Below are 24,274 nucleotides of genomic sequence, written 5' to 3' on the forward strand. Positions count from 1 at the left end.
TCTATCTATCTATCTATCTATCTATCTATCTATCTATCTATCTATCTATCTATCTATCTATCTATCTATCTATCTATCTATCTATCTATCTATCTATCTATCTATTCAAGAGTTGTGAGTAGTTATAGGCTATGATATATGATACATACAGTTCATAGTGCCATGAGAAATGGGAAGTTAAGCATGAATTACTAAATGCAGCCTCTGTTGAGTAATTCTTGCCAGTGAGTCACACACAAAGAGAGAGGGAAGAGAGAAAAAAACCTTCTTGAGTTTGTGTACTTTTGGGTGTGTCCTTCTAAAACGAGAAGGCACCTCGGGCAAATACCCTAGTCCCTCCTCCTCAGCACAGCCCTGACGTCTTACATATTAATCCTGATACAGTGGTGAGTTTCAAGCGATAGTGGAAATAAAAGTATGACTACTATAGTTTAACTCGGTGGGGCAATAAGGCAGGGTCTGTTTTCTCCAGCTGTTCTTCTTCCGCAGTTTGCCTGCAATCTTCGGGTCCCGTGCAGTAAATATATAAATACGGTATACATCGCTTTTTATTATGTATCAGCTTATAAGGAAATTCGTGTTCACCGAATCGCATTGCATGGAAGAGGACAACACGAACAGTTTCGAGGAGTTGTTTGAGAAGCTGGATGTTAACAAAGATGGGAAAGTGGATGTTTCTGAGCTCAAGACGGGCCTGGCTGCTATGGGCTTCTCTATGGGCAAAGGAGAAGCGCAGGTAATTCCAGTTCACCGGCTCACTGCATTTCTGTTGTTGACTCACTTATGTCGTAGATCTGGGGTTTGCTGCAGTATAAACCGCATAAACCAATAAACCACTTTGACAGGCTGTCGGGTTCCTATATTGTTCGCATGCAATATATGATGGGAAATTATGCATTTAGTGCCAGCCCACAACCTCCTCTTATTCCTCCTCTAGTAATATTTGATGCTATTTAACTTAGGAGTAAATATAGTCATGCTTTTTATTGCACATAGAAATAGTCACCAAACTTTCAAAATAACAGACAATAGCTTATTTGCATCAACTTTCCCCTAAAATCTCAGCTGTCATTTCAGAAAGGGTTTTTCCAGTCATATACAGGTAATGCCATTTCCTGTCTTTGGCATGGAAGTGCACTTTGAGTAGAAGGGTGGGAAAGACACTCCTGTACTGCTCATGCTCATATTAAACCTATGTTCCATTATCCTTTGACATTCCTTAGTCCTGAGACAGGAGATATAACCCCACCTTGCTTAAGCAAATGAGACTCACTGTATCAAAGTTCAAAGACAGAGTATGCCAGCAAACTCATCAGGTCACATAGATACATTATAATTTTGCTTGTTTTGTCCATATTGATTTTGAGGAGAAATTTGCTCATCAAATTGCTCATTTGATTTGTGTTAACCTGAATTTCTGCATTGCACTGTGAAGAAGTCTATGATTGCATCTAAATGACAACACAGGGTGGCAGTGTTTTTAAAGTTTACATTGATGTCAGATCAAACTGAGCTGGGTTTGTCTGTTTGAATTTGAAAATGAGGGCTAAAAGTTTAAAAAAAAACTACTATAATGTTGAGATGTCGTTGTTTCCAGAGAATCTGTTTTATGTGCAAAATATTCATATTTATATTATATTTAGGATCTAGTACTCAGTGATGCACATTTTCCAGGAATCTCATGGACTGTGTTTTGTTCCTCTCTTACAGAAAATTGTTGCCTCTGGAGACACTGATAAGGATGAAGGGCTGGACTTTGAGGAGTTTTCAAAGTATCTGAAAGAACACGAGAAAAAACTCAAACTGACCTTCAAGAGTCTGGACAAAAATCAGGACGGTAAGATTAAAGTATACAGTGTTATTTTATTTGTTGTTGTTGTTGCTTTTTTCAGGACTAATCAATTTTAACTATTAAATGCATAGGATAATTTGTACCCTAAAACCACTCTGTGTTATAGCATCAAGGCATTATAGACAACAATACAACTTTCTGTAAAGCTGCCTTTGAACTGTGTATATTGTAAAAGGTGCTATATAAATAAATTTGACCTTAAGTCTTACATCCAGTAATGTAAATTCTTACAACCACTAACCATGCTAATTTAGAGACGGAAACACTTGTCATTGCACCTATCGCTTTTGTTGATCATAAAATAATACAATAATTAACAACATTAATTGCATATGCAGGTTGCATCGATGCCAAAGAAATCCAGCAGTCACTTAAAGACATAGGCATAAACTTGACAGATCGAGATGCAGAGAAGATCCTCAACAGGTACTCCAAAGACCTGCTCACAACAAGAAGGAAATGAATGAAAAATTTAATGAGAGGTCTAATGAATTAGACTTCATTTCATTTATAGCAAAGCAGCCTAACTCACTGGATAATAAAGATTACACTCACTTTGCAAAATATTACACGCCTGATACAAATTTCAATTGCTTTAATGTAATAATAAAGTGATAGCGTTTACTTATAAATGGAATAGAACATTTATTTAACACATGTTGTCAGTGATTAGTAAAGTAAAGAGTAGTATAGTTTTTGCTTGTGAAATACTCATGCTTAATCTAAATAGTCCACTGATAAAGTATAGTAGGGGGCAAGGTTTCTTAAGATTTCTATAGTTATCATGAAGGAAATGATTATATATGACATACTCATTAGGCTTTAGGATAACTTCATCACTTACTGTAGGTGACCCTGGACCACAAAACCAGTCATAAGGGTCAAATTTGAGATTTACATAATCTGAAAGCTAAATAAATAAACAAATAATGTTTTCCATTGATGTATTGTTGGTAAGGATAGGCCATTATTTGTCAGCGATACAAATATTAGAAAATCTGTAATCTGAGGGTGTAAAAAAATAAATAAACAAAAATTGAGGAAAATCGCCTTTAAAGTTGTCCAAATGAAGTTCTTAGCAATGCATATTACTAATCAAAAAGGAAGTTTTGATATATTTACGGTAGGAAATTTACAAAATATCTTCATGGAACATGATCTTTACTTAATATCCTAAAAAAAATGGTTTTATCCATACAATGTATTGTTAGCTATTATTACAAATATACATGTGCAGCTTATGACAGGTTTTGTGGTTCAGGGGCAGATAGGACATGATAATCCAGGTTCACATGTCTTCTCTAACTTGACCCTTTGTTCTCCAGTATTGATGTGGATGGAACCATGTCTGTGGATTGGAATGAATGGAGAGAGCATTTCCTCTTCAACCCAGCAGATGACCTTCAGGAAATCATACGCTACTGGAAACACTCAACTGTAAGTTCCAAACAAACATTATACCACATTTTGCATACATTACCATCTGATTTGAATCAGGTATCAGTTAGGAAGATCACTAGATAGAGTGTAGTCAAACGATCACATGTCATCGGCCCAGTCAGACGCCCGTGGAGTTGTCTAGCCAGACACACAGTTCAGTAGCCCTGTAATCAGCTTGGGCAGCCATTTATATCCCTCTGTCAGTGGGAAGGATTGGGGAATCATGGGAAAAGGGTTGAGACTGGCAAGGATGAGGAGTCTCTTGATTACGTGTCAAAAGTAAAGTGAAAGTGAGTGACACAAATTGCAAGACAACTTAGCATCTCTCAAATGTAGCTATATTAATAAGGACATACTATAGACTTACATTGTTTAAAATGAAATTCATTATAAATCCTACTGATTACCTCTAACATAAACCAAAGCCCTGTAATAATACAGTTTTTGGTTGTCCATTTTTTTTTTAAATCTAAAACCTTTTCCAGTTGACTTAAACATTTTTTACTTAAAATAAGCTTAGGCCAAAAGTCACACTGGGTGATTTTCAGATTTTTGAGCAGTCGGATTCAGCTCGAGTCATCTCAGCCAATTGCAGCGAAGCTAATTTAAGACTGTCCTGTACTGGGATTATCCCTGGATGCGCTTGTCATCTGACTGCTGCACTGATGGAAGAGCAGCAAGGTTGGGTAGAGATGAAGAAGTGAATCAGGACTGTAATATTGTGAAGAGAGCAGTAGGTCTTCATTGCAGTTGTCAGCATCCACGGCTGGTGTCAGACAGGCTGGCAGCAGAGTATCAGCATGGCTTTGCTGCAGGAGCACAAGAGAGAATGTCTAATCATTGATTTTGAGGATTAAGAGGCTATATATGTGATGGATGTAGATATGGTAGGTCCTCTGAACCAAATTATTTCGTAGAGGCCAAAGCATTTTTGGCCCATTGAGCTATAGCCCCAATGTAATATATAAAGTGACAATATGAAATTGTTTCATGGTAGAAATTGAGATTTTTTTTATTTCTAAACTGCTACATTTAATATAAACAATTGCATAGTTTACAAAAAGTCTTTATGTAAATACATGGTTTATTTACTTACCCTTGTGTTGTTCCAAAATTGTATGACTTTTGTATGACAAAATTACCAATGACTTTCATTATGTGGACTAAAAATACAGTGGAAGTCAATGGGAACCAAAACTGTTTGGTAACCTACTGTACATTCCTTAAAATATCTTCTTTTGTGGAAGAAATAAAGTCGTACAGGTTTGGAACGAAATAATGGCAAGTAGATGATGACAGAATATTAATTTTTGAGTGCACTGTCCCTATTCTTATTAAAATGAATGTAACCCTTGTAAGTCTGTGATGCAGTACTGATATGTTACATAAGATGATGGCACTGATGCCATTAGATCACACCAACTTGGATTAGGAGCAAGGTTGTAATTAATCGTCCCTTGCAAATGATAAAACTTCAGGGAGTCAGTAACTGTGCTGTGTGAAAGGTTAAAGGTCACAGCTAAACCAGCAACGAGGGCAGTGTACATTCTACTTCTGCAGCTTTCATTTCATCCCTGATATTTGCCTCGTTATCATATTCTTTGCATATTATATGGACAGTCACAAAATGTTAACAGGATATTATTTTCATACTTCAACCCAACACTTTTTTTCTCAGTTTAAACATTTCTGCAAATCTGAAATATATTTGACATTATGTATGGATCAGTGTGGTTCAGTAAGTTGGTTAGTAACTAACTTCACCTCTGTTGTGTGCTAGGTGTTGGATATAGGTGACAGTCTAACTATTCCAGATGAGTTCACTGAGGAGGAAAAGACCACAGGCATCTGGTGGAGGCAGCTTGCTGCTGGGGGCGTGGCAGGGGCGATCTCTCGAACAGGCACCGCCCCCTTGGACAGAATGAAAGTCTTCATGCAGGTGCATTTAAACCCACATTTATACTTCAAAATACTTTTCCTTATCTAATGTTTATTTGTTGTAAAATATGCACTCATCCTTAAAACAAGACGCATTTACTTTAGAATAAAATTGTGTGAAGTAATAATAAAAAGTATTTTTATGTAGTTAATGGCAATGTGTCTTGTTTTAAAAAACGTTTATGTAGTTTTATTGGAAAACAATACAAAATACTGATGAAGAAAATTATTTGACTGAAAAAAACTGATTGCTTCAGTAATTTATGACTTATTGAAATTTAAATTGTCTGATACATATTACAGTATTTATATCTACTTGAATGGCACAATGACAGTAAATCTATTCTTTTTTTAGGTTCATTCCTCAAAAACCAACAAAATCAGTCTGGTGGGTGGGTTCAAGCAGATGATTAAAGAAGGGGGCGTGGCCTCTCTGTGGCGGGGTAATGGAGTCAACGTCATAAAAATCGCCCCAGAAACTGCAATCAAATTCATGGCATATGAGCAGGTGAGAAAATAGAGAAAGAATATTTCCAGCTTTGTTCTTACATATCTAGTCCAATATGAGACTGAGAAAACCACGTTACCAAGAAACCCACAAATACTGAAAACCACTTCCACTTTTGTATTTTTCTTTGCCACGATCTCCCTTTTTATCTTTGTAGCTAGTATTTTTCCTGGTGAAGCAAAACAACTGATCATATTGGATGAAATGTCAGTGTCTCGATATTAATTTGTAGATTACGGAACTGTTTTACTGAATAACGACACGCCTGTGATTTACAAAGGCCAAATTCTCATGTGACAGCATGTCAATGAGAGCTATATTAACTGCAGCCATTCACAAAACCCTGGACTGGCAATCCGGTGTGGAGGACAGAGGATGATTGCAATAAAGAAGATCGCATTTCCTTTACCTAATGAAAAGATTAAACCTATTTCATTTTTGCTCGGATAAGTTTTACATGCATAATGTGTTTTGGGTTGTGCTTTAACAGTATAAGAAATTGTTGACCAAAGATGGTGGGAAAATCCGGTCACATGAGCGGTTCATGGCTGGATCTCTGGCTGGTGCGACCGCTCAAACCGCCATCTACCCCATGGAGGTGAGAAATTAGATCCATGGAGATGGAATATTGTATAGATGTTCTTTAAAGAAAGAATAGTGTTTTAATGTAGTGTATTGTGGCTCCAGCATTGGCCATTTAAAATTAACTGTAGCCCTCAGTGGCAATAGTGACACATGGTGCACATTTGAAGGTAAATGATTATGATAGTAATATTTTTAATTGTAGGTAATGAAGACCAGACTTACTCTGAGGAAGACTGGCCAGTATTCTGGGATGTTTGACTGTGCCAAGAAGATTCTGAAGAAGGAGGGAGTGAAGGCCTTTTATAAAGGCTATGTACCCAATATCCTGGGAATTATTCCGTATGCTGGAATAGATTTAGCAGTGTATGAGGTGAGTACAAACTCTGGAACGCTGTGAAATACTTCAAGTTTATATTGTCAGACTGCATATCCGTTTCTAAATATCATATCAAGTTTATATTTTCAGACTAGGTTATTGGGCACCCCCCCCCCCAAGTGTTTAGGTTTGCAACCTACTTAAAATGCAGCAGATGTTTGCATATTTGTAAATGATTTGCCCCTTTTTTAAGAAAATTGGAATGCCATTAGAATATACTTTTCATTTAAGATATGTATTTAAAACAAAATAAATTTTTTGCTTCAACTGGTCAAAAGTGAGAAAAACAGACTGAATTTTTTAAACATTGGGTATTAATAATATAGGTAATCCTTACAATTGTTTCCCTTATTGATGGGTGGTCTGTCTGTTAACTAAAAACTAAAACTGAAAAATTGTTTTCATTAAATGAAATAATGCTGATGTTCTTTCTGAAAGCAGAAATGTTCCTTTGGCAACTAACTGAAATAAAATATGTTTAGGTTGAAGTACTCAAATGACTGCTAAAATGACTAAAATAAAAAAATTAAATTTTTGAAATTAAAGTAAATGTAAAGCTAAATAGCTAAAAAATTTCAATTTTTATTAAAATATTAAGATAAAATCAAATTCAAAAAATTAGTAATTACTATAATATAAAAATGACTAAATTCACACTGGTCTCTTGCTGATTGTATCTATACACTGAATTAAAACAAGAACAAGAAACTAGTGATGCTAAAACTATTGTGTGTTTTTCAAAATTCTAATTCTGCAATATGGGACTGATTTGTCTGTGCTATCTTCTTATACAATAACATCCTTTTTTTTTTTTTTTAAATGAAACATTTTTACTCTTTTTCTCAAACAGACCCTGAAGAACGCCTGGTTGTCTAAGTATGCTAAAGACACTGCTAACCCAGGGGTGCTGGTTCTTCTTGGCTGTGGGACCATTTCTAGCACATGTGGCCAGTTGGCTAGTTACCCTCTCGCTTTGGTCCGCACACGCATGCAGGCCCAGGGTAAATATTCAGACCAGAATATACACAGGATATGTCAATTTAGCTCTGTGATTTGCCTGACATTTTCCTTTTATTGTCCCCAGCATCAATGGAGGGATCGGAACAGGTGTCCATGTCCAAGTTAGTGAAGAAGATCATGCAGAAGGAGGGCGTTTTTGGGCTTTACCGTGGGATCCTGCCCAATTTCATGAAAGTGATTCCAGCTGTCAGCATCAGCTATGTGGTGTATGAGTACATGAGGTCTGGACTAGGCATCTCAAAATGACCAATGTCTTGCATGTTTTAACCTCCTTTCTTTGAGAACACCCTCCATGATGGGACAAAATGTTTGTTGAGTAACCAAAGTGTTTAACATATCACAATGACAGTATCTTCTATTGAGGTTGGGGCCCAACCTAATTCATGTTTACACTGATATAGAATTGTACCTTTATATGTAATTTAATGAACTTCTAAAATATTTTACATTCGTCCCTGACCAAATCAGTGAAGCCATTGTGAGCCAGTGCACTATAATGTTTTACATTCAGTCTCTGTTTTACTGATAGATAGATAGTCAGACAGACCATGGAAATCTGCCTTTTTTTACATAAACTGTACCTAAATATATAGTGTTTTTTTTAATGAATTAGGTTGATTACGTTGGGTCGTAGTCAAGTCTTTACATGCTGCAATCAGTACTGTTTGTATTTGTTCTGTGAAAACCGCTAAATACACACAGTAAAACAATGAACACAGAAACAATGCAAAATGGGAACCCACATTATGACATAAAGAGTTAAATGTGTCTTATATTATTTGATTGATCTCTGTGTGGGTTCCTTTACTATACATTGGAATTACAATTAAAATTTTTGTGTTGCCTTTATGCCCCAAAGTTTGCTTATTTTAGAAACTCTTGTTGATATTAAAGGCTGTATTTTAATAAAATGTGTTCTGATGTCTCATTGCACATATTTTAAAGAAATTAATACTTTTTTTTAATTTTTTTTAGCAAGAATGCATTAAATTGATCCAAAGTTACGGTAAAGACATCACTTTACAAATGACTTCTGTTTCAAAAAGGCTGTTCTGTTGAATTTTATATTCATCAAAGAATCCTGAAAAAAGTTTCTTTTTTTTCAACATTGATAAAGGGAAATATTTCTTGAGCACTCAAATCAGCATATTAGACTGATTTCTGAAGGATCATGGGACACTTATTAAAGACTTAATAGTGGTGTAACCTAGGAGTAACTGTATTGTGCCATCTGCTGGTGTAAAAACATATTATTAAACACAACAATTAGGGTATTTGTATGAAGAGATGAAAAAATGATTTTAGATTTTTGTGTAATTAAGACATAAATATTGTTAATATAATCAATAAATACAGACAAAAATACACAATGAGACCTGTACGATTCCCTTTTTATTAAATTGTCCCTTTTTGTTTTGAGTTTCCTCATCACCTTTCCATGAAATATGCATGCACTACCCACTATTAACAACCATAACTCAATTAACATTGTTTACAAAGGGAAATTTAAAATCAAATTGCATTGCTACCAATATTTTAAACAAATGAAATTCCAAAATTCAAAACCTCTCTGAGAATTATTTGATTGTCATAGAACACTGAGTGCAAGGTTGACTTGAATTGACCCATGGCTCTGTTATGTCATCATAACATGTGCATGCCTGACCTAATGACAGCAGCAAACAGGTGTCTCAAACATATAATACATAATATACAGAGCAAACAAAATGGCACCTGATCATTACACATATACAGCAGTAACCCCAGGACTTCTTGCACTATTGTGGAATACTGAAATACTGCAAATGACAGCGTAGTTCATGTGGTTCATGCAAGAGCAACAGGCTTTGAAACACAGAACAATAAAGCTATGCATGTGTAGCGTAATGTCTCTCACAATCTACAATTTGCAAAATTGTCTGCAATATCTGACAAAATAAGTTATCTAACTCAGTAACTTAACCTATTAAAAAAAGAACAAAACAAGAAAATAAAAACAAAACAAAAATAAACAAAACACAAACCAAGTAACAAAGTAAATGAAAAAAGTGAAACAAAACAAAACACAAATAACAAAATAAAATAGATGAAAATAAAAACAAAACAAACAATAAAACAAAATAAAGATAGTCCATTAAGAGCTGATGCAGCAAATAGAAATATAAAACAGATTTTCTTCTGCCATTTTTTGGACCAAAAACCAAAAAGTAATAAAAACAAAAATACTCTCCAGTACAGGAAAATTATACATCAAAAAACATCAACAAATGAAAGATAAAAATCAAAATAAAAAAATAAACAATAAACAATAAAAGCAAGAAAATTAATTATTTTCTTTTTTAAATGTACATTAGGTTTAATGGGACAAAACACAGCAGAGGGTTAGTTCATTTAAAGCAACAGACTCAAACTTTGGCAATAACACAAGACAAACAAACATCTCCTTTATTGGGATATTCCAATTTCAAGACTTCAGTAGCAGGCTGATTGAATATTGCACCGTTCTTCAGCTCGTCCCTGGGGTGACTTTCATTTACAGTGTAGCAGGTCTATCACTAGGCTGGTAGCACAGTATCATTGCACGTTAACTGTGTTGCTGGTTCAATATAAACCCTAACACTAAACGCAAACCAATATGATGTTTCTTTGGTTGAAGACATTATTGCTAATCCAAACATCAATAATACTAATCTAGTCAAATGCAACTTTGAGAGCTTTTGTTGGTTTTTATGAAGTTTATTAAAGCTAACTAATAGTTCTAACTGAGTGACTGATAGCAGCACTCACAGAGTCTGTTCTTCGGGACACCTGTAGGAGGCGCTGTATGTCACTCCCCTGTGTGCATTGGTTCGTGCTGATCCTGAGTGTGAGTGGTCACGAAATTCCAACCAAGAGAGGAGGCATGTTGGAGGGCGGCTCCTGAGACCTCACCTGAACAAAGAGTGTCAGATAAAAAACTTATAATCACTAATACTGAACTGTAAAAAAAAATCTTTTTTTAGATTATGCACAAACAAATAAACAAAAACTGCTTCTGTAGTTTCACTTCAAGCCAAGAGAGGGCAACATACAGTGTGATGACTATGTTATTGTCAGGTCTTTCTGACTAGTCTCAAAATGAAAAGAGCTGACTGACATGATGAATTCCCATCTGACTGACTGGATTCTCCTCAGTTTAGGTGCATGACACGTCATGCTGATGGTCAGCCGTCTGGTTATGTGAGATTAGGGCATGCATGTGTTGCTAGACAAACACATACACACTATCACACACATATACCCAGAGCGCTGTACCTCTATCAGACCAGGAAGGAGTGGATGGGACCGAATAGAAGGATGAAGGGAGAGGGGTGCAGCCTAGACAGGCAATCTTGAGTTCATTCTTCTGGAATAACTCAGAAGACATAGAAATACACAGGAGAAGGAAAATAACCCGATGAGAAAGAACCAGAGACTGTCTATTCAGCTAAAAACCATTCAGAGACACTGAAAAGCCATCTGGGCTTGGGTTGTGCCGATAGACTATAGTATTGTGTATCGACGATAATTAAGAGTTATTGCATATGGTTGATGCCTATTAGGTCGATCATTATTATTAGGCTAGTATTGAATGAAGTATACTCATGAATGGAATAGCCAATCAGAGGCATTCAGACGAGTCATCGCTGAAACACCAGAGTTTTGCTGTTGAGTGTGCATGCTCGCTGACTGAATTCTGCTCTCTCGCAAACTCTCTCATCATAAACAACAAGTGTCGATGTACGTGCGAAGTGAGTTTAAGAGATAGCTTCACTGATTATAACAAATGTTTTTTATAATGCACTATAGTGATGATGTTCTATGATAATGTAAATGTTCTTTGCTCGTTTTCTGTAGCTGAAGGAAATGTAAGCATTATAATTAGTAACTTACAATAGTTTTTATTCAATTGCGATCATGTTAAATATAAATTCAGTCATATTTAAAACATTTTATGACATGACATCCATATGCTACTTGACTGAAAATATAGTATAATGTGTAGTTAATAGATTACACTAACATTAAGCTCCTTTTAGCCTGTGTATCGTGATCTCAGAGGCGTACGATATGACTATGGAGCGTATCGCCCAACACTAATCTGGGCTACACATATTTGAGTGTGTAACAGAGAAAACTTGTTTTACAAATAAAAACATGCCCGAGATTGTAAAAGAAATGCATGTTTGAATTATAGAAAAGACTCACCTCTAGATTTGAGCGAGCTTGTTTCAACACATCTCGTGTTCTTGACACTAGAAATAAATGAAAATAAAGTGAAGAGAAGAACAATAAACATCAACACAGAGAACAGAGAGGAGATTAACTCACATTGAGTGACAATGAATTGCTCCATGCTGTCTTTAGTGCGACTGGAGGTCCTTAGATTCTCCATCGTGTCCCTGAGGAGCTGCTCTTTTTCTGACAACTTACGCCTCAGTGCGACAACCTCTTTTCTCAATGGCTGCTCCTACACAAACACATTTATAAGAAACCTTTAGGATTACAAAAACATCCAACATTCAACATTATGTAAATGGGCGCTGCTGAAAACTGTCACTGTCAGCACAAATTTCTCTAATAGGTGCATGCAAAATGATGTCTCAGGAGCAGAAAAGTGGGTCTCCCCTTTAACCTTTTTGAGCTGCTGGGCTGAGGCCTCAGTGCTGGGCAGAGCCGCCCTCCAGAACATCTTTAAGAGAGAGCTTGTCTCCTCCAGAATCTGCTTCAGTGTGTTAGTGCTGGTGTGCAAGTTCCTCATATAACCCTGTAGAGAGAGACCGCGTGTGAATGACAATTCATTTGGAATATTCAAACATTTTAGCAAGTACTGTTTTTAATTTCAGGAAACCATTACATTAAATGTAGTAAGTGCATTTATTAGATTAAAATGATTACACATGTTTAAATGAAAATGAAATAAAAGAAAATATTTCATTTAGTTTATTAAAGCACAAAATATTTTTTATATTCAGTCTCTAATGTGTTAATTTAGCATGATGAATTATTTTTTAATAAGAAAAAAATCACAACCATTCATGGCCATAAAAAGTACATAGATTAACAATTAAAATAATACCACAAATCTACATTCGAAAATTGTTATGTGTTTATGTAAAATAGTGGTATATACAACTGATTCCCCTACTTTTTAATCAGCTGAACCCCTTTGAATTAAAAGATATTTAAAATATTGAGGATTATTTTTTTTTCAATACTTTATACATTTATTTACATCTTCCTGGTTCAGTGATGTTGGTTAATGTTTAAATAGAATATTTCCCTTTTTTAGTGAGTGTCTTATTTTAACTGTTTTTATTTTTAAAATATTTATTTTCATTTTTAATAATTTTTAATCATCAGCTTTCCCCCTGATAAATGCAATTAATTTGATTATTTTAATAAATTAATCATCATACCCTGCAATTAATTTAATTACATTTTTTATCATTTGACATGCCTGCTAAAGAAATATATATCTCAGAATTATCCCTCCACTCATTATTGCACCAGCCTTTCATCTTAATTCAGATCTATATTCTGACCTCTGGTAGGTTAGGTGCTTCTGTGCTGGACTGCAGTGCTGCTTCTATCCTGCGGATGACAGTCTTCCCTTCCAGTAGCTGCTGCTGCAGGGCACTGAAGTCATCCACGTGACCAATCATATGACGCCCAGTCTTGCAGGCGAAGCAGCCATCAGGGACCTCAGCACCAGACCTAGATGAGTCTAATCAGAAGAGACGCATTGATTAATCAGTTCTCTGTGTCTTGCCCTTATTTGAGTGAATTGTATATCTTTTATAAAGCATCATAAGTGTTTAATATAAAACTCTTACCACTAGCAGAAGACTTTGGCTCATCTGTTTCCACAGCTGGTGAAGCAGGGCTGGAGAACCCTGTATCTCGAACAGGAGGAGAATGTGATTGGTCTACAGCAGACAGTGAGACCAGGGTAAATTAAAATATTTATAAATATGTCACAATTCATCCACAAACGTGCAAATTGAAGTCATGATTTATTATTATAATTAGTTGTCTCACCATGGAAGAGCTGTTTCCTGGCTGAGGAATGGGGCATACACCGGTCCAGCCTCTCTCTCAGCTGCTGCTCCAACAAATGTATGTTAGACTCTCGCTCTCGTAGGTCAAAGGTCAACCTCGATCCTGAGCCTGCAGCAGTAGAGGGCACAAGACATTTTAATACTCTGCTTATACAATCCAAAGCTGGTTGCTCAAGACTTTAGCTGTAATTGTTCCATCTAAAACAAATTTCAGTCATTTTAAAATATTTATTGAGTTTGTAGGGCAAAATGAGCAATATTTGATGCCTTTGATTGAGTTTCAGACAGGTGCAATTGTTTCTTACCTGTGTTGCTCTCAGTAGTGCCACAGACTCTCTGATACACGTGTAGTTCACACTGCAGAGTGTGCACTAGACACTGAGACTCACTCAGCTGCTGCTGGAGAACATTCACTTCATGCTGTAGCCTGTTCACAGATGTATACACACTAATATTATTCAATGCAGTCTGACACATTTTTGTCGAGAGCCAAATCTCAAAACTACTAATTCATTTTCGAGAGGATACAAAGGGGTATTGTAGTCTGACACTGTACCTGGTGCTGTTGTCCAGACTGTTCTGTTTGTCTTGTTTGAGCTGGAGTACTGCCTGAGCCTGCTCTCTAACCTGAGACTGCAGCTGTCTGCACTGATCCGCCCACCGGTCCGCCTCTAGCTCCGCCTGCTTCAACTGGCCACACCCAGACAGCACCACCTTTCTCAGCTGCTCCATCTCTTTACTGGCGTCTGCATGTGAAACAGACACAATAAAACAACACCTGAAATATAACTAATAATGTTTAATAATATATATATTTTTTTAATTTCCAAGATGAATGCCTATATAGAATGAATACTGTATGAACTAAGCCATATGACTATTCCATTGTCAACGCTGACAAGAAAATATGCTTAATTATTTACTTCTAATGCACCTGAAGTTGCTGTAGTACTACTGATAGCATTCCTTATGAACATAGCAGGACTAAAATTCTACCTGTCCTGGCCTGCTGGAGTTGGGTTTGGAGGGCATGATTTTCCTCTTTCAGTACTCGAATCTCATTGGACAGTTGACTGACAGAATCAAGGCCTTGGATATAGATGTTAGTGGGCGCTCCCCCTGCTAGTGAAAGGTAGGAGAAAATATACATACATTTGAAACAGACAAGCTAGAACATGCACAAGTATTACAACATAAACACACTGATTGGGTTAATTTGATTGTGTGAGTCTCTGACCTCCGTTTCGCCCAGAGGAGGCCAGTCTCTCCTCCAGCTGTTGTCTCAGACGGTCATTGGTCTGGATAGAGTCTTCTAGACGCCGCCTGAGAGTGCGGATCTCCCTTAAGTGTTCTTCCATTAAGTCTGTGCCTAAAGCATTGAATAAAAATAAAAAAACCTTGATAAGTTTTACAAAACATTATATGACAACAATATGTTACCATTATAATTGACTCTGAGATTTAACCTGTATGGCCTGACTGATATCCAGAGGAACCAGAGGAAATGTCTCCATACGTGCCTGGTCTTAAAGGTCTTGGGCCATACATCATATCCCACATTGCACTGCTTTCCAGAAGGCTTGCCCCTGATTTCATAGCGGGACTGCTGTGCTGGCTGCTGAAAGGTGACTGTTCGAAGGCATGATGGGATAGGGGGTGTAAGCTGCTATGGTCAGGCTGAGTATGGGAGCCCAATGGAAACGCAGGAAGGGGTTTGATCTGAGGACCATGGTAGCCTGTACCGGGATAAGAAAACATTATCGGAGACTATGTAAATATATATATATATATATATATATATATATACACATTAACGATCAAAGCATTTGGGGGTTACCAAGACTGCATTTAATCAAAAAGTACAGTAAAACATTAATATTGTAAAATAGTATTACAATTTAAAATAATGGCTTTCTATTTTTTTTAAATATATTTTAGAATGTCATTTATTACTGTGATAGTAGAGCTGAATTTTCAGCAGCCATTACTCCGTCACATGATCCTTCGGGAATCATTTTAATATGCTGATTTGGTCAAGAAACATTTCTGGTAGTTATCAATGTTGAAAACAGTTTAATAATTTTGTGAAAAATGTCTAACGGTTTTCATACAATTTTTAAACTGTTTTCAACATTGATAATGTTGTTGAATTTGTTGAATAGAAAGTTAAAAAGAACAGGATTTATTAAATCTTGTAAAAATTACTGTCACTTTTGATCAATTTAATGCATTCTTGCAGAATGTAAGTATTAATTTATATATTAAAAAAAAAGCAGGTTAAAAAAATGAGTAGCATGATGAAGATGAAAATGTGAGCGAAGCTACCACACAATGTATGAAAATTTAGGTGCAACTAATACAATTTTGCATGCTATATTTTTTTCATTAGTAAATCATCTCTTCAGTTCAATCTTGTATAAAGGATGTTTAAATAAAATGCTTAAATGATTTAAGCATGCATATTAGTGATTCAACTTTCAACAACTGCATATTGCATCAATGACTTCTTAGGTTTGTTTGACAAAAAGTTTGTGTTAATTTCATTTTTTTTTTTAAATTCATTCTCTGATTTCTGTTTGTCAAAAGCATTATTCCAGTTAAGGTTCAAATCTTGCCAATACTTATTCATTGTCACAATTAGTATGAATCATTCTGTGCCACACACACTCAGATGCAGGCTCACTGTTCCCAAGCTGTCTCTGGAGCATTTGAAGCTCTCGGTGAACCTCTGCCAGTGAAAATCCCCCACCATAAGGGTGACGGGTTCTCAAGGGTGGAGTTTGAGGATCAAACAAAGGTGGAGAAGACATTTGTGGACAGTGCAGTGAAGTGGAGAAAGAAATGGAGCTGGACAGAGGTACAGTAGAGAGGCCTGATGGGAAAACATAGAGAAACAGCTAAAGGTACTTCAATGAATGCGACTTTGTATGCCTAGAAGCAGGCTATAAGCTGGTCAGTGCAGATAGAGATAAAATAACATTGTTATGAGAGATACTAAAAAGGGCATATGTGATTTGGTACCCCTCACTCTTCCTACCTGTCTGTGCCTGGGTTTCCAATGGCCTATGTGGTGTGCAGTGCATGCTGGGACAGGTGTTGGAGGAGGACTGGTGGCTGTGTGATGAAGTGATAGATGGTGGATTGGATGGATGTAATGAGGCTGAGCCTCTATGATCACGTGAGTCTAAAACAAAACAGGCAGACAATAAAAAAGTTGGATGAGAAACTATCCTGATGAGGACATGATAAAATATTGAAATTTGATGTTAATAGTCAAAAACCTGTGACACTTCTCGTTGCCTCCTCTTGGCCATATTCGCTGGGAGCATCTAGTTCGGAGCACAGCTCTAGATCCTCATTGGTTGAGCCGTGGTCATCTGATACAAAAGAGGTCCTGTCTGTTTGGTCGGTGGCCACAGAAAGGGCATGACTGCTAGTAGGTGTATCCGATCGTTGCTGCTGGTCAAGTTTGGAGCGTAGCGACTCGATTAGCTTGTCTTTCTGTTGTAGCTCCTTACTTAGCCTGAGAACAGACAAAAATGACATTTAGCAACTGTTTAATGTAAGTATAGTTTAGAGGAGCAGTGGCTTTGGACCAATATGTTTTCACAGTGGACAGGGCTACCCAGCAGCAGAAATATAAACCAAGTGATCAACAAAACATCCTGTTGCTTTACGTAGTCATGGCTAGTTACTCTGGTTATTACTAAAACGAACAATGAGCACAATCTGCAGACACAAGATATCTGTAATTATGTTGTCAGAATATAACCAAAATTCTCACTTTTCAGAATTAATTCAAAACAGTAGACTCCTGCAATTTACCACATATGTTTACTTTTGTTAATGTGCCATACATGTGATGAAGCAATTGTGCCACGCTTCTCCTTTTCTGTAGGTCAAAACTGCAAAACTAATACATGCAAATGTCAGGGTCTGATAAAAGTGAGTTTTGGGTTTATTATGCTTATGTGGATACAAATTAAGCATGTTGTACATGCAAATTGTCACCATATTTTGTTTGCCATGTGCCAGGTGTGTCCTGCATGCTGGGCATTAGGCTAATTTTGTACCAACAATTCATTCCAAGCTGGATTAATTAGGACCTGTTTTTGTTCCGTCAGTGCCAAAACACACACACACACACACACACACACACACACACACACACACACAGTAGCGTCCTACCAGTGTGTGCCACCTCTCTCACATGTGATCACTCTCCAGTTATATTTACACAGGGCCAATGCACCAAAATTGAACATGACCAGCACCAACCAACATAGACACCTGTCTTCTAACATCCTGATTGTGAATATCATGAGACTGATTTTAAAACACACTATATATTCACCTACACTCTACATAATAGAGCACCTCATGTAAAATGCATGGATTTTTTTTTTTTTGGGGGGAAGATATTTTTTGCTCAGCAAGGATGCGTTATCAAATGTGTAAGACATTTATAATTCAAAGTTTATTTGAACTTTCTATTCATCAAGGAATCCAAAACAAATACCAAATTTTAATAAAATTATTAAACTGCGCATATATGTGAACATTAAACTTTGATAATTATAAAAACAATTTCTTAAGCACCGAATCAGCATATTAGAATGATTTTTGAAGGATCATGTGACACTGAAGACTGTAATTATGGCAGCTGAAAATTTTAGCTTTGCCATCACAGAAATAAATTACATTTTTGAGTATTTTAAAATGGAAAACAATTGTTTTAAATTGTAACAATATTTTCAGTATAACTGTTTTTACTGTATTCTTTAAGAAATCTTAAACAGTAGAAAAACACAAATATTGCTTTAAATAGTTAAGTTTTATGATTTTTTTTCACCTACATAAAACACCCCAAAGCTCTTACTTCTCCATCTGTCTGTGCAGCATTCTTTTCTCCCTTTCTGTCTGCTTCTTGAGAATGGCCAACTCTCTTTTCTGCACCTGCCATTCCCACAGAGAGAAGGAAAAGAGGGAGTCGCGGTACAGGGGGCTGCTTTTGGACAGCATGGACTTCCATAGCGGAGCCATGGCCCCCCGACCTGCCTGAGCCCTTATGCTCCTTTGAGACCCGATCACAGCCACTTCATCCTGACCTTCCAAACATTTGGCTGGCTGGGAAACACAGAGGAGCAGGTCAGGGGCCGCAGGACCGGCAGCCGATGTAGCGCTTGTCAACTGGGTCTCCGTGATAACTGGGTCGTGATCATTCGTGTGATGAAGGCTGGGGGGTTTGCCCAGATTGCGAGTAGTGATGGGGGAGGAGTTGGGAATCTCCAGCAGGCAGTTGGATGACGAGCAACGCAAATCCCGAGATTACAAATCCCAAGTGCTGCTGAGAGACAGATCTGTTTATTCCCAACCTCAACAGAGAGTTTTAATACATCCACAAATGCAAAAATACCAACTGTTTTGACATCCAGCATGGTCTGGACATTCCAAACATCTCTTCCTTTTCAAGTCCTTGCTGGACAACAGATCAAACACATCCTTGCGGAACTAATAATCACAAACTCAACTTAAAAATTCCTAAAGTCCGGATTTCAAAGAAACAAAAGCTGCTAGGGTTGAATGTTCAGTAAGTCCTTCTTCTCAGAAACCAGTTCCTCTGTGCTTTTCTATTTATTCCCAAAGGAGGAAAAGGGTCATCAGAGTGTCTTCCTGAAACGTAACGTCCTTCCCCATGAGCTCTCAAACACAACAAACCCTCATGGTGAAGTGCGCGTGTGTGTGTGGTCCTTGCCGTTGGGCTGATGCGTTCCTCTGTGCATAAACAGGGTGCTTCAGTCAAAAGAGACACATCTGTGTTCCAATAAACAAACATAAAGCATATCCAAACTATTATATGCTTATAATAGTAGGACATCTAAATCAACTTATCTTGTAAATCATTACAAAAAAAAACAGAACATGTCCTTATTGTTGCTCATGGTAAAATTTGCTTCGTATTTTTCCATGGTGCCGTATCTGTAACCATCCAAAAGGAAAACCGAACAGAAAATCCATTTCTATAGGCAGGTTAATATCAATATTCTGTCGTCCCTTCTCTTCTGGCATTTAGTCATGCTCTTCTTTCACATGTCCTCGCATGTGGTCTTCTCCTTCCACCATCTTCTCATCTTTATTGCTTTCTCTCTCTGTCAGCTTTAGCTGTCTCTGACCTATTTCACTCATGAGGTTTTAATAACTTAACCTGATTACCGCTGAAGTCAACACCCAATCCAGAGCCGGGTGTTCACAGCACAGCTACCAACCATGTGACACAGCTCTGTCCCAGGGCAAATGTTCACAAGAGGACATGAAAACACACATAAAACACTTAGGACATCAAACCAATGCAAATCCCCCTCTGTTTTCTCTCAATTACAAACCCCAGCTAAATGAGCTGACTGGCAACAAAATACGGTTAAGTCCAGTCGTGCATCTGGTTGGCCATCTGTGCACCCTTTCGCTCTCTTTCACCTCATTAAGGGCTGCAGTATTAGAGACAAACAGAGACATTTCCACAAAGAGATTACACACTGGAAATCATCCATTTCTAGCTGTGAGCTTCCATTACGCTACGATGGAAATAAGAGGCGAGGAGGTGACGTGCACTACCAGATCAGATCAGAAGAAGGTTTTAAACTGCAATTAAAACCATGAGGAAGATAACAGATTGACTGCAATGCATCATACAGGTTAAATTGGTCCTTTGGAAAATATTAATGTTTTGGTGTAGCAGGGATGGGAATCATAAAGAACTTAATGGTTCTGGTTCCTGTTTTTTTTTTTTTTTTCTTTGGTTCAGCAAACACATCCAGCAAACCGATCCATCTCAGCTTTGGATGATTCAAAGTATCTCCAGACAAAAAAAAAAAATTAGAAACACCATCTCTACACCTTTCCATTCAATATACAAAATAAGTATTATCCAAACAGGACAGATCCTTCCAGCTCATGCAAGCTTACCCACTGACTACCGCTCAACACAATGCATCATGACGTAAGGGAAAGAAAAACAAGGGTCATCTCCTGTAGCCATTCTGAGGGGGTACGGAATGAGGACATGAATTCCGCTGAAATGTCCTTCGAGTTTTAAACATTCCAGAGATGCCCTAGAACCAGCGGTGACATTATGTAGCAAGCTTCTGACAGTTCACATTAGCATTAGCATATAGCATCGCTCAACCAAGCCTGCAGGCAAAGTCAAATAAGTTCACTTCAGTGCTCATGAAAGGGTAGAAATGAAGTGAATGAGTTACAGAGGGTGGTGTAGGGGAAGATATTATGAAACAGGAAAAAAAAGTCTACTGGAAACAAATGTCTGTGTAAAAAATGTGTAAAGTAAAGTGCAAAAATGCCATTCTCACATATTTGATTCTTATAAATTGCATAATGGAGTCGAACTTCACTGTTACAACAAAAATATATTGAAACACAATGTAACACATGAGCAGCCTGAGGATGTACAGTATGTAGGATGCAAATGCCAGTCATTGACTACACAATGTCTCATTACTGAAATAATCTCTCACATTGATCCATCCAAGCGAACTTTTCCATGATGCTTACTGGGTGGGAAACTCATCACAGCTGGTGTCCAAGTCAATAGGATGTCAGAAATCTCTATGTTCGTGCCACCTAATACACTCACTGCTAAAACTAATCATAACATTACAAGCTGATCTGCTTTATGGACATGCAAAACATACGTTTAATGCACAGCAAGCAATTTTACTGAGGAAAAGATGCTGCGCTAAGGCTCTTTATTAGGAGTTGAAATTTGTGTCAGTACAGTTTGTCAATATTAAACAAATCTCAACAAATCAATATGGCCCATGTGCTATACTCATCACATGTTTTGGCTGATTGGGTGTAACTGGCAGCAAGAGGGGAACCTGATTCAGTTCTGAAGTAATATAATGACAAGGTGTGATCGATAAAATGTTCAGCTGACTCACCGTATTGCGAGCAGCTCATGGCCTGATTTGTCATCTGGGACTTCAGAGTGATCCCCTGTAATGTGATCAAGTAATTAATTGCATTGTTTTTGTTGCAGAAAAACATTGAGAGATGTATGTTGGTAAGTATGCATGTTTCACTCACGGCCGCTGATTTTGGTGCTGACTCTCTGAGCGAGTGAGATGCTCTGAGAGAGCTGGTCTCTGAAGCTCTGTCCCATGTAGTAATCGATGTCATTGGAGCGCAGCAGCTCTTCAAAGGTCTTGGTGGTGTCTCCCAGGTGCTGAGTCAGAATGTGGCACACTCCACGGCCCTCCCGCATCCTCTGACGCAGATGAGACAACTCACGGGCCTGAGCCTGGATCAGCGTGTCAAACTTACTGCAGGGAGAATGGTGAAAATAGCATTTATTCACCAGTATTACTTACAGTGAATATACATTATTGAATACATAATAAACTGAATAAAGTTAATTAATCACAATTAACCACATTATATTTACAGATTATTTTTCCTGATCTTTGAGAAATCAGTAGTATATTTTCAATATATTTAAGTGTATTTTAAATATCTGTAAGATAATATTTGTAATATTTAAATGTAATATTTAAAACCTTTTTTTTTAAAGAATCACTAATTACTAACATATATTTATACCAATATATTAATATATAATCATATATAACATATTCTTTAAAATATATACATATATAAAACAAACATCATATTGCAAACAATACTAAATTAATTACTGACTAAACATGATGAATTGCTATTACTCATGCATTTATTTAAATGAAATTTAATGTAATTGTAATCTTAGAATGTATTTAAAAAAAGCAATATTCCTGTAAAGAAAAATAGAGACAAAAAGACAGAGAGACAGATATAGATAGATAGATAGATAGATAGATAGATAGATAGATAGATAGATAGATAGATAGATAGATAGATAGATTGATTGATTAAGGTTAATAAAGGTTTTTATGGTACTGTTTTCCTGCAAGAATATAAATGTACTCACCCTGGCCAGTTCACAGCTTTGCCATCTTCTGCATGACCTTTGCCCTTCTTGAGCTGCTCCTCCAGTGATGTCACACGAGAGATGAGCTCCTGCAGCTCTCGGTCTTGCTTTGGCTGGCGGGGAAGAGACCCAAAGCCGTCAGACGACTGCCAGCCTTCGTCCTCCTCAGCTGTGCTCTGTGCCTCAGAGTGATCCAAGCCCCAGTTGACCTTACGAGTAGAGCTGACTGGAGTGTGAGCACACTTTTGGGCCTGCAAGCTACGGATCAGAACCTGAGATTGGGAGAGCTGACCACGCAGGTCCTCTACCAGCTGCTGCAGGTACGTCACGTCATGTTCAGTCTTCCCAGAGTTCAGTGAGCTGGACCCAGCCCACCACTGAGAGCCTCCATCACGATATGTAAGAGATGTGCACAGCTCCAGATCATCAAACTCTGCAGCAGAGGAAGACACACAAATTTTATTTACAAGAAGTTGTGATGTTTTGATACAGTGTTTAGAAAGTGAAATTAGGCACCACAATTTTAAGACATGAGCGCCCCCTGGTGGTAACACCAAATGAGATTACCTGGGCTGCTGGTGTCTTCTCTCTCTGCCTCGTTCTCACTTCGGCCACACGTCTCATAGCCCAGATCCTGGATGTCCACCTGGACCTGCTTATTGTCCTGCTGTACTGATGTTTCCGCTAAACGAAAGAGCAGAAACGTTGGTGCTTTAGGAACAAAAACTTTTTATTCATGCTTGTGGGTCAGTGCTAATACACATACACACACAACAAAATGTATTTGAAAACTGTGTTTGTTTTAAAAACCTCTCCTAAAATAACTAAACATAGTTGAATGTACTATTGTGATAATTCTGTTTATTTTACATACATTTGTTAGAGAGAGATAGAGAGTCGTTCCAAGTTTAAAAAGATCTAAGTTTAAGTAACATTTGGATTTGTGGTATTATGTGCGTTAGTTGTTAACAACCATTTCTTTCAGTGGTTTCATAGACGAGATCACGTGTTAACTCACTGAGGAGTTCTCTGTAGTCTTTAAGCTGTTCGGCTTGGGTTTGAACTGTGGCCTCGGACACCATGAGTCTCTCCTGAAGCTCTTTGCTCTCCTGCTGGACCTGCTCAAGGTCAGACTTCAGTCGCACTGTCTGGTCACACACCGCCTGCCTTTCATTAGGCTGACACACAAACATGATTTAAGGTTTGCAGTAAAAACCCACGGATGCTATTTACTATCACATGTAAAGCAAACTCACCTCTATGCCAACTGCATCCACCAGCTGTCCATCGCACCTATCTGAAGTGCTCTTCTGTCCATCGCTCTGAGGCTTTCTTCCTGTCACCATAATCTTGAGCTCTTCATTTTGAGAGCGTAGAGTAAAGAAAGCTTTCCTGTTTTAGGAGTACACACACATACAAATAAGAATTTCACACTTTTAACATTTCTTATTTGAAAAATAGCCTTTTGTGACTTTGTTGCATATTGATAACTTTA

General features: G+C 37.4%; 2 protein-coding genes across 11 annotated transcripts in view; one reads left to right on the plus strand and one right to left on the minus strand.

Moving 5' to 3' along the window:
• Positions 1-421: 421 nt before the first annotated feature.
• Positions 422-8,630, plus strand: slc25a24 (solute carrier family 25 member 24). Its single transcript, XM_059512515.1, has 10 exons — positions 422-736; positions 1,711-1,837; positions 2,191-2,278; positions 3,178-3,289; positions 5,073-5,231; positions 5,586-5,738; positions 6,229-6,336; positions 6,526-6,693; positions 7,550-7,700; positions 7,784-8,630. The coding sequence occupies exons 1-10, from the start codon at positions 554-556 to the stop codon at positions 7,963-7,965; spliced, it is 1,431 nt and encodes a 476-aa protein (XP_059368498.1). The 5' UTR covers positions 422-553; the 3' UTR covers positions 7,966-8,630.
• Positions 8,631-9,098: 468 nt separating this feature from the next.
• Positions 9,099-24,274, minus strand: part of pde4dip (phosphodiesterase 4D interacting protein) — a 60,113-nt gene continuing 44,937 nt past the window's right edge. For 4 of the 10 annotated variants that reach the window (XM_059512524.1, XM_059512525.1, XM_059512519.1 and 1 more), the window contains 22 exons: positions 24,036-24,171; positions 23,798-23,957; positions 23,347-23,463; positions 22,780-23,212; positions 21,900-22,135; positions 21,755-21,809; positions 17,081-17,322; positions 16,837-16,983; positions 16,465-16,671; positions 15,266-15,535; positions 15,037-15,168; positions 14,796-14,921; positions 14,356-14,545; positions 14,105-14,226; positions 13,780-13,908; positions 13,575-13,667; positions 13,284-13,465; positions 12,374-12,505; positions 12,070-12,208; positions 11,947-11,993; positions 11,014-11,104; positions 9,099-10,650 (listed from right to left, as the gene is read on the minus strand). In XM_059512524.1, the coding sequence (XP_059368507.1) occupies positions 10,547-10,650; positions 11,014-11,104; positions 11,947-11,993; positions 12,070-12,208; positions 12,374-12,505; positions 13,284-13,465; positions 13,575-13,667; positions 13,780-13,908; positions 14,105-14,226; positions 14,356-14,545; positions 14,796-14,921; positions 15,037-15,168; positions 15,266-15,535; positions 16,465-16,671; positions 16,837-16,983; positions 17,081-17,322; positions 21,755-21,809; positions 21,900-22,135; positions 22,780-23,212; positions 23,347-23,463; positions 23,798-23,957; positions 24,036-24,171 (3,490 nt within the window). In that variant the 3' untranslated portion in view covers positions 9,099-10,546. The remainder of the gene's footprint in view (positions 10,651-11,013; positions 11,105-11,946; positions 11,994-12,069; positions 12,209-12,373; positions 12,506-13,283; positions 13,466-13,574; positions 13,668-13,779; positions 13,909-14,104; positions 14,227-14,355; positions 14,546-14,795; positions 14,922-15,036; positions 15,169-15,265; positions 15,536-16,464; positions 16,672-16,836; positions 16,984-17,080; positions 17,323-21,754; positions 21,810-21,899; positions 22,136-22,779; positions 23,213-23,346; positions 23,464-23,797; positions 23,958-24,035; positions 24,172-24,274) is intronic. The other 6 variants (XM_059512520.1, XM_059512517.1, XM_059512521.1 and 3 more) reach the window with 6 other exon arrangements.

Source organism: Carassius carassius, chromosome 27, assembly GCF_963082965.1.
Source record: "Carassius carassius chromosome 27, fCarCar2.1, whole genome shotgun sequence".
Classification (NCBI taxonomy): Eukaryota; Metazoa; Chordata; class Actinopteri; order Cypriniformes; family Cyprinidae; genus Carassius; species Carassius carassius.

What these genes read in the sequence shown, in the direction of transcription:
- slc25a24 (XM_059512515.1), top strand. Translation starts at nt 554, where the DNA reads ATGTATCAGCTTATAAGGAAATTCGTGTTCACCGAATCGCATTGCATG. An exon ending in TGGGCAAAGGAGAAGCGCAG is followed by an intron (nt 737 to 1,710) that starts GTAATTCCAGTT and finishes CCTCTCTTACAG; the next exon opens with AAAATTGTTGCCTCTGGAGA. An exon ending in AATTCATGGCATATGAGCAG is followed by an intron (nt 5,739 to 6,228) that starts GTGAGAAAATAG and finishes GTGCTTTAACAG; the next exon opens with TATAAGAAATTGTTGACCAA.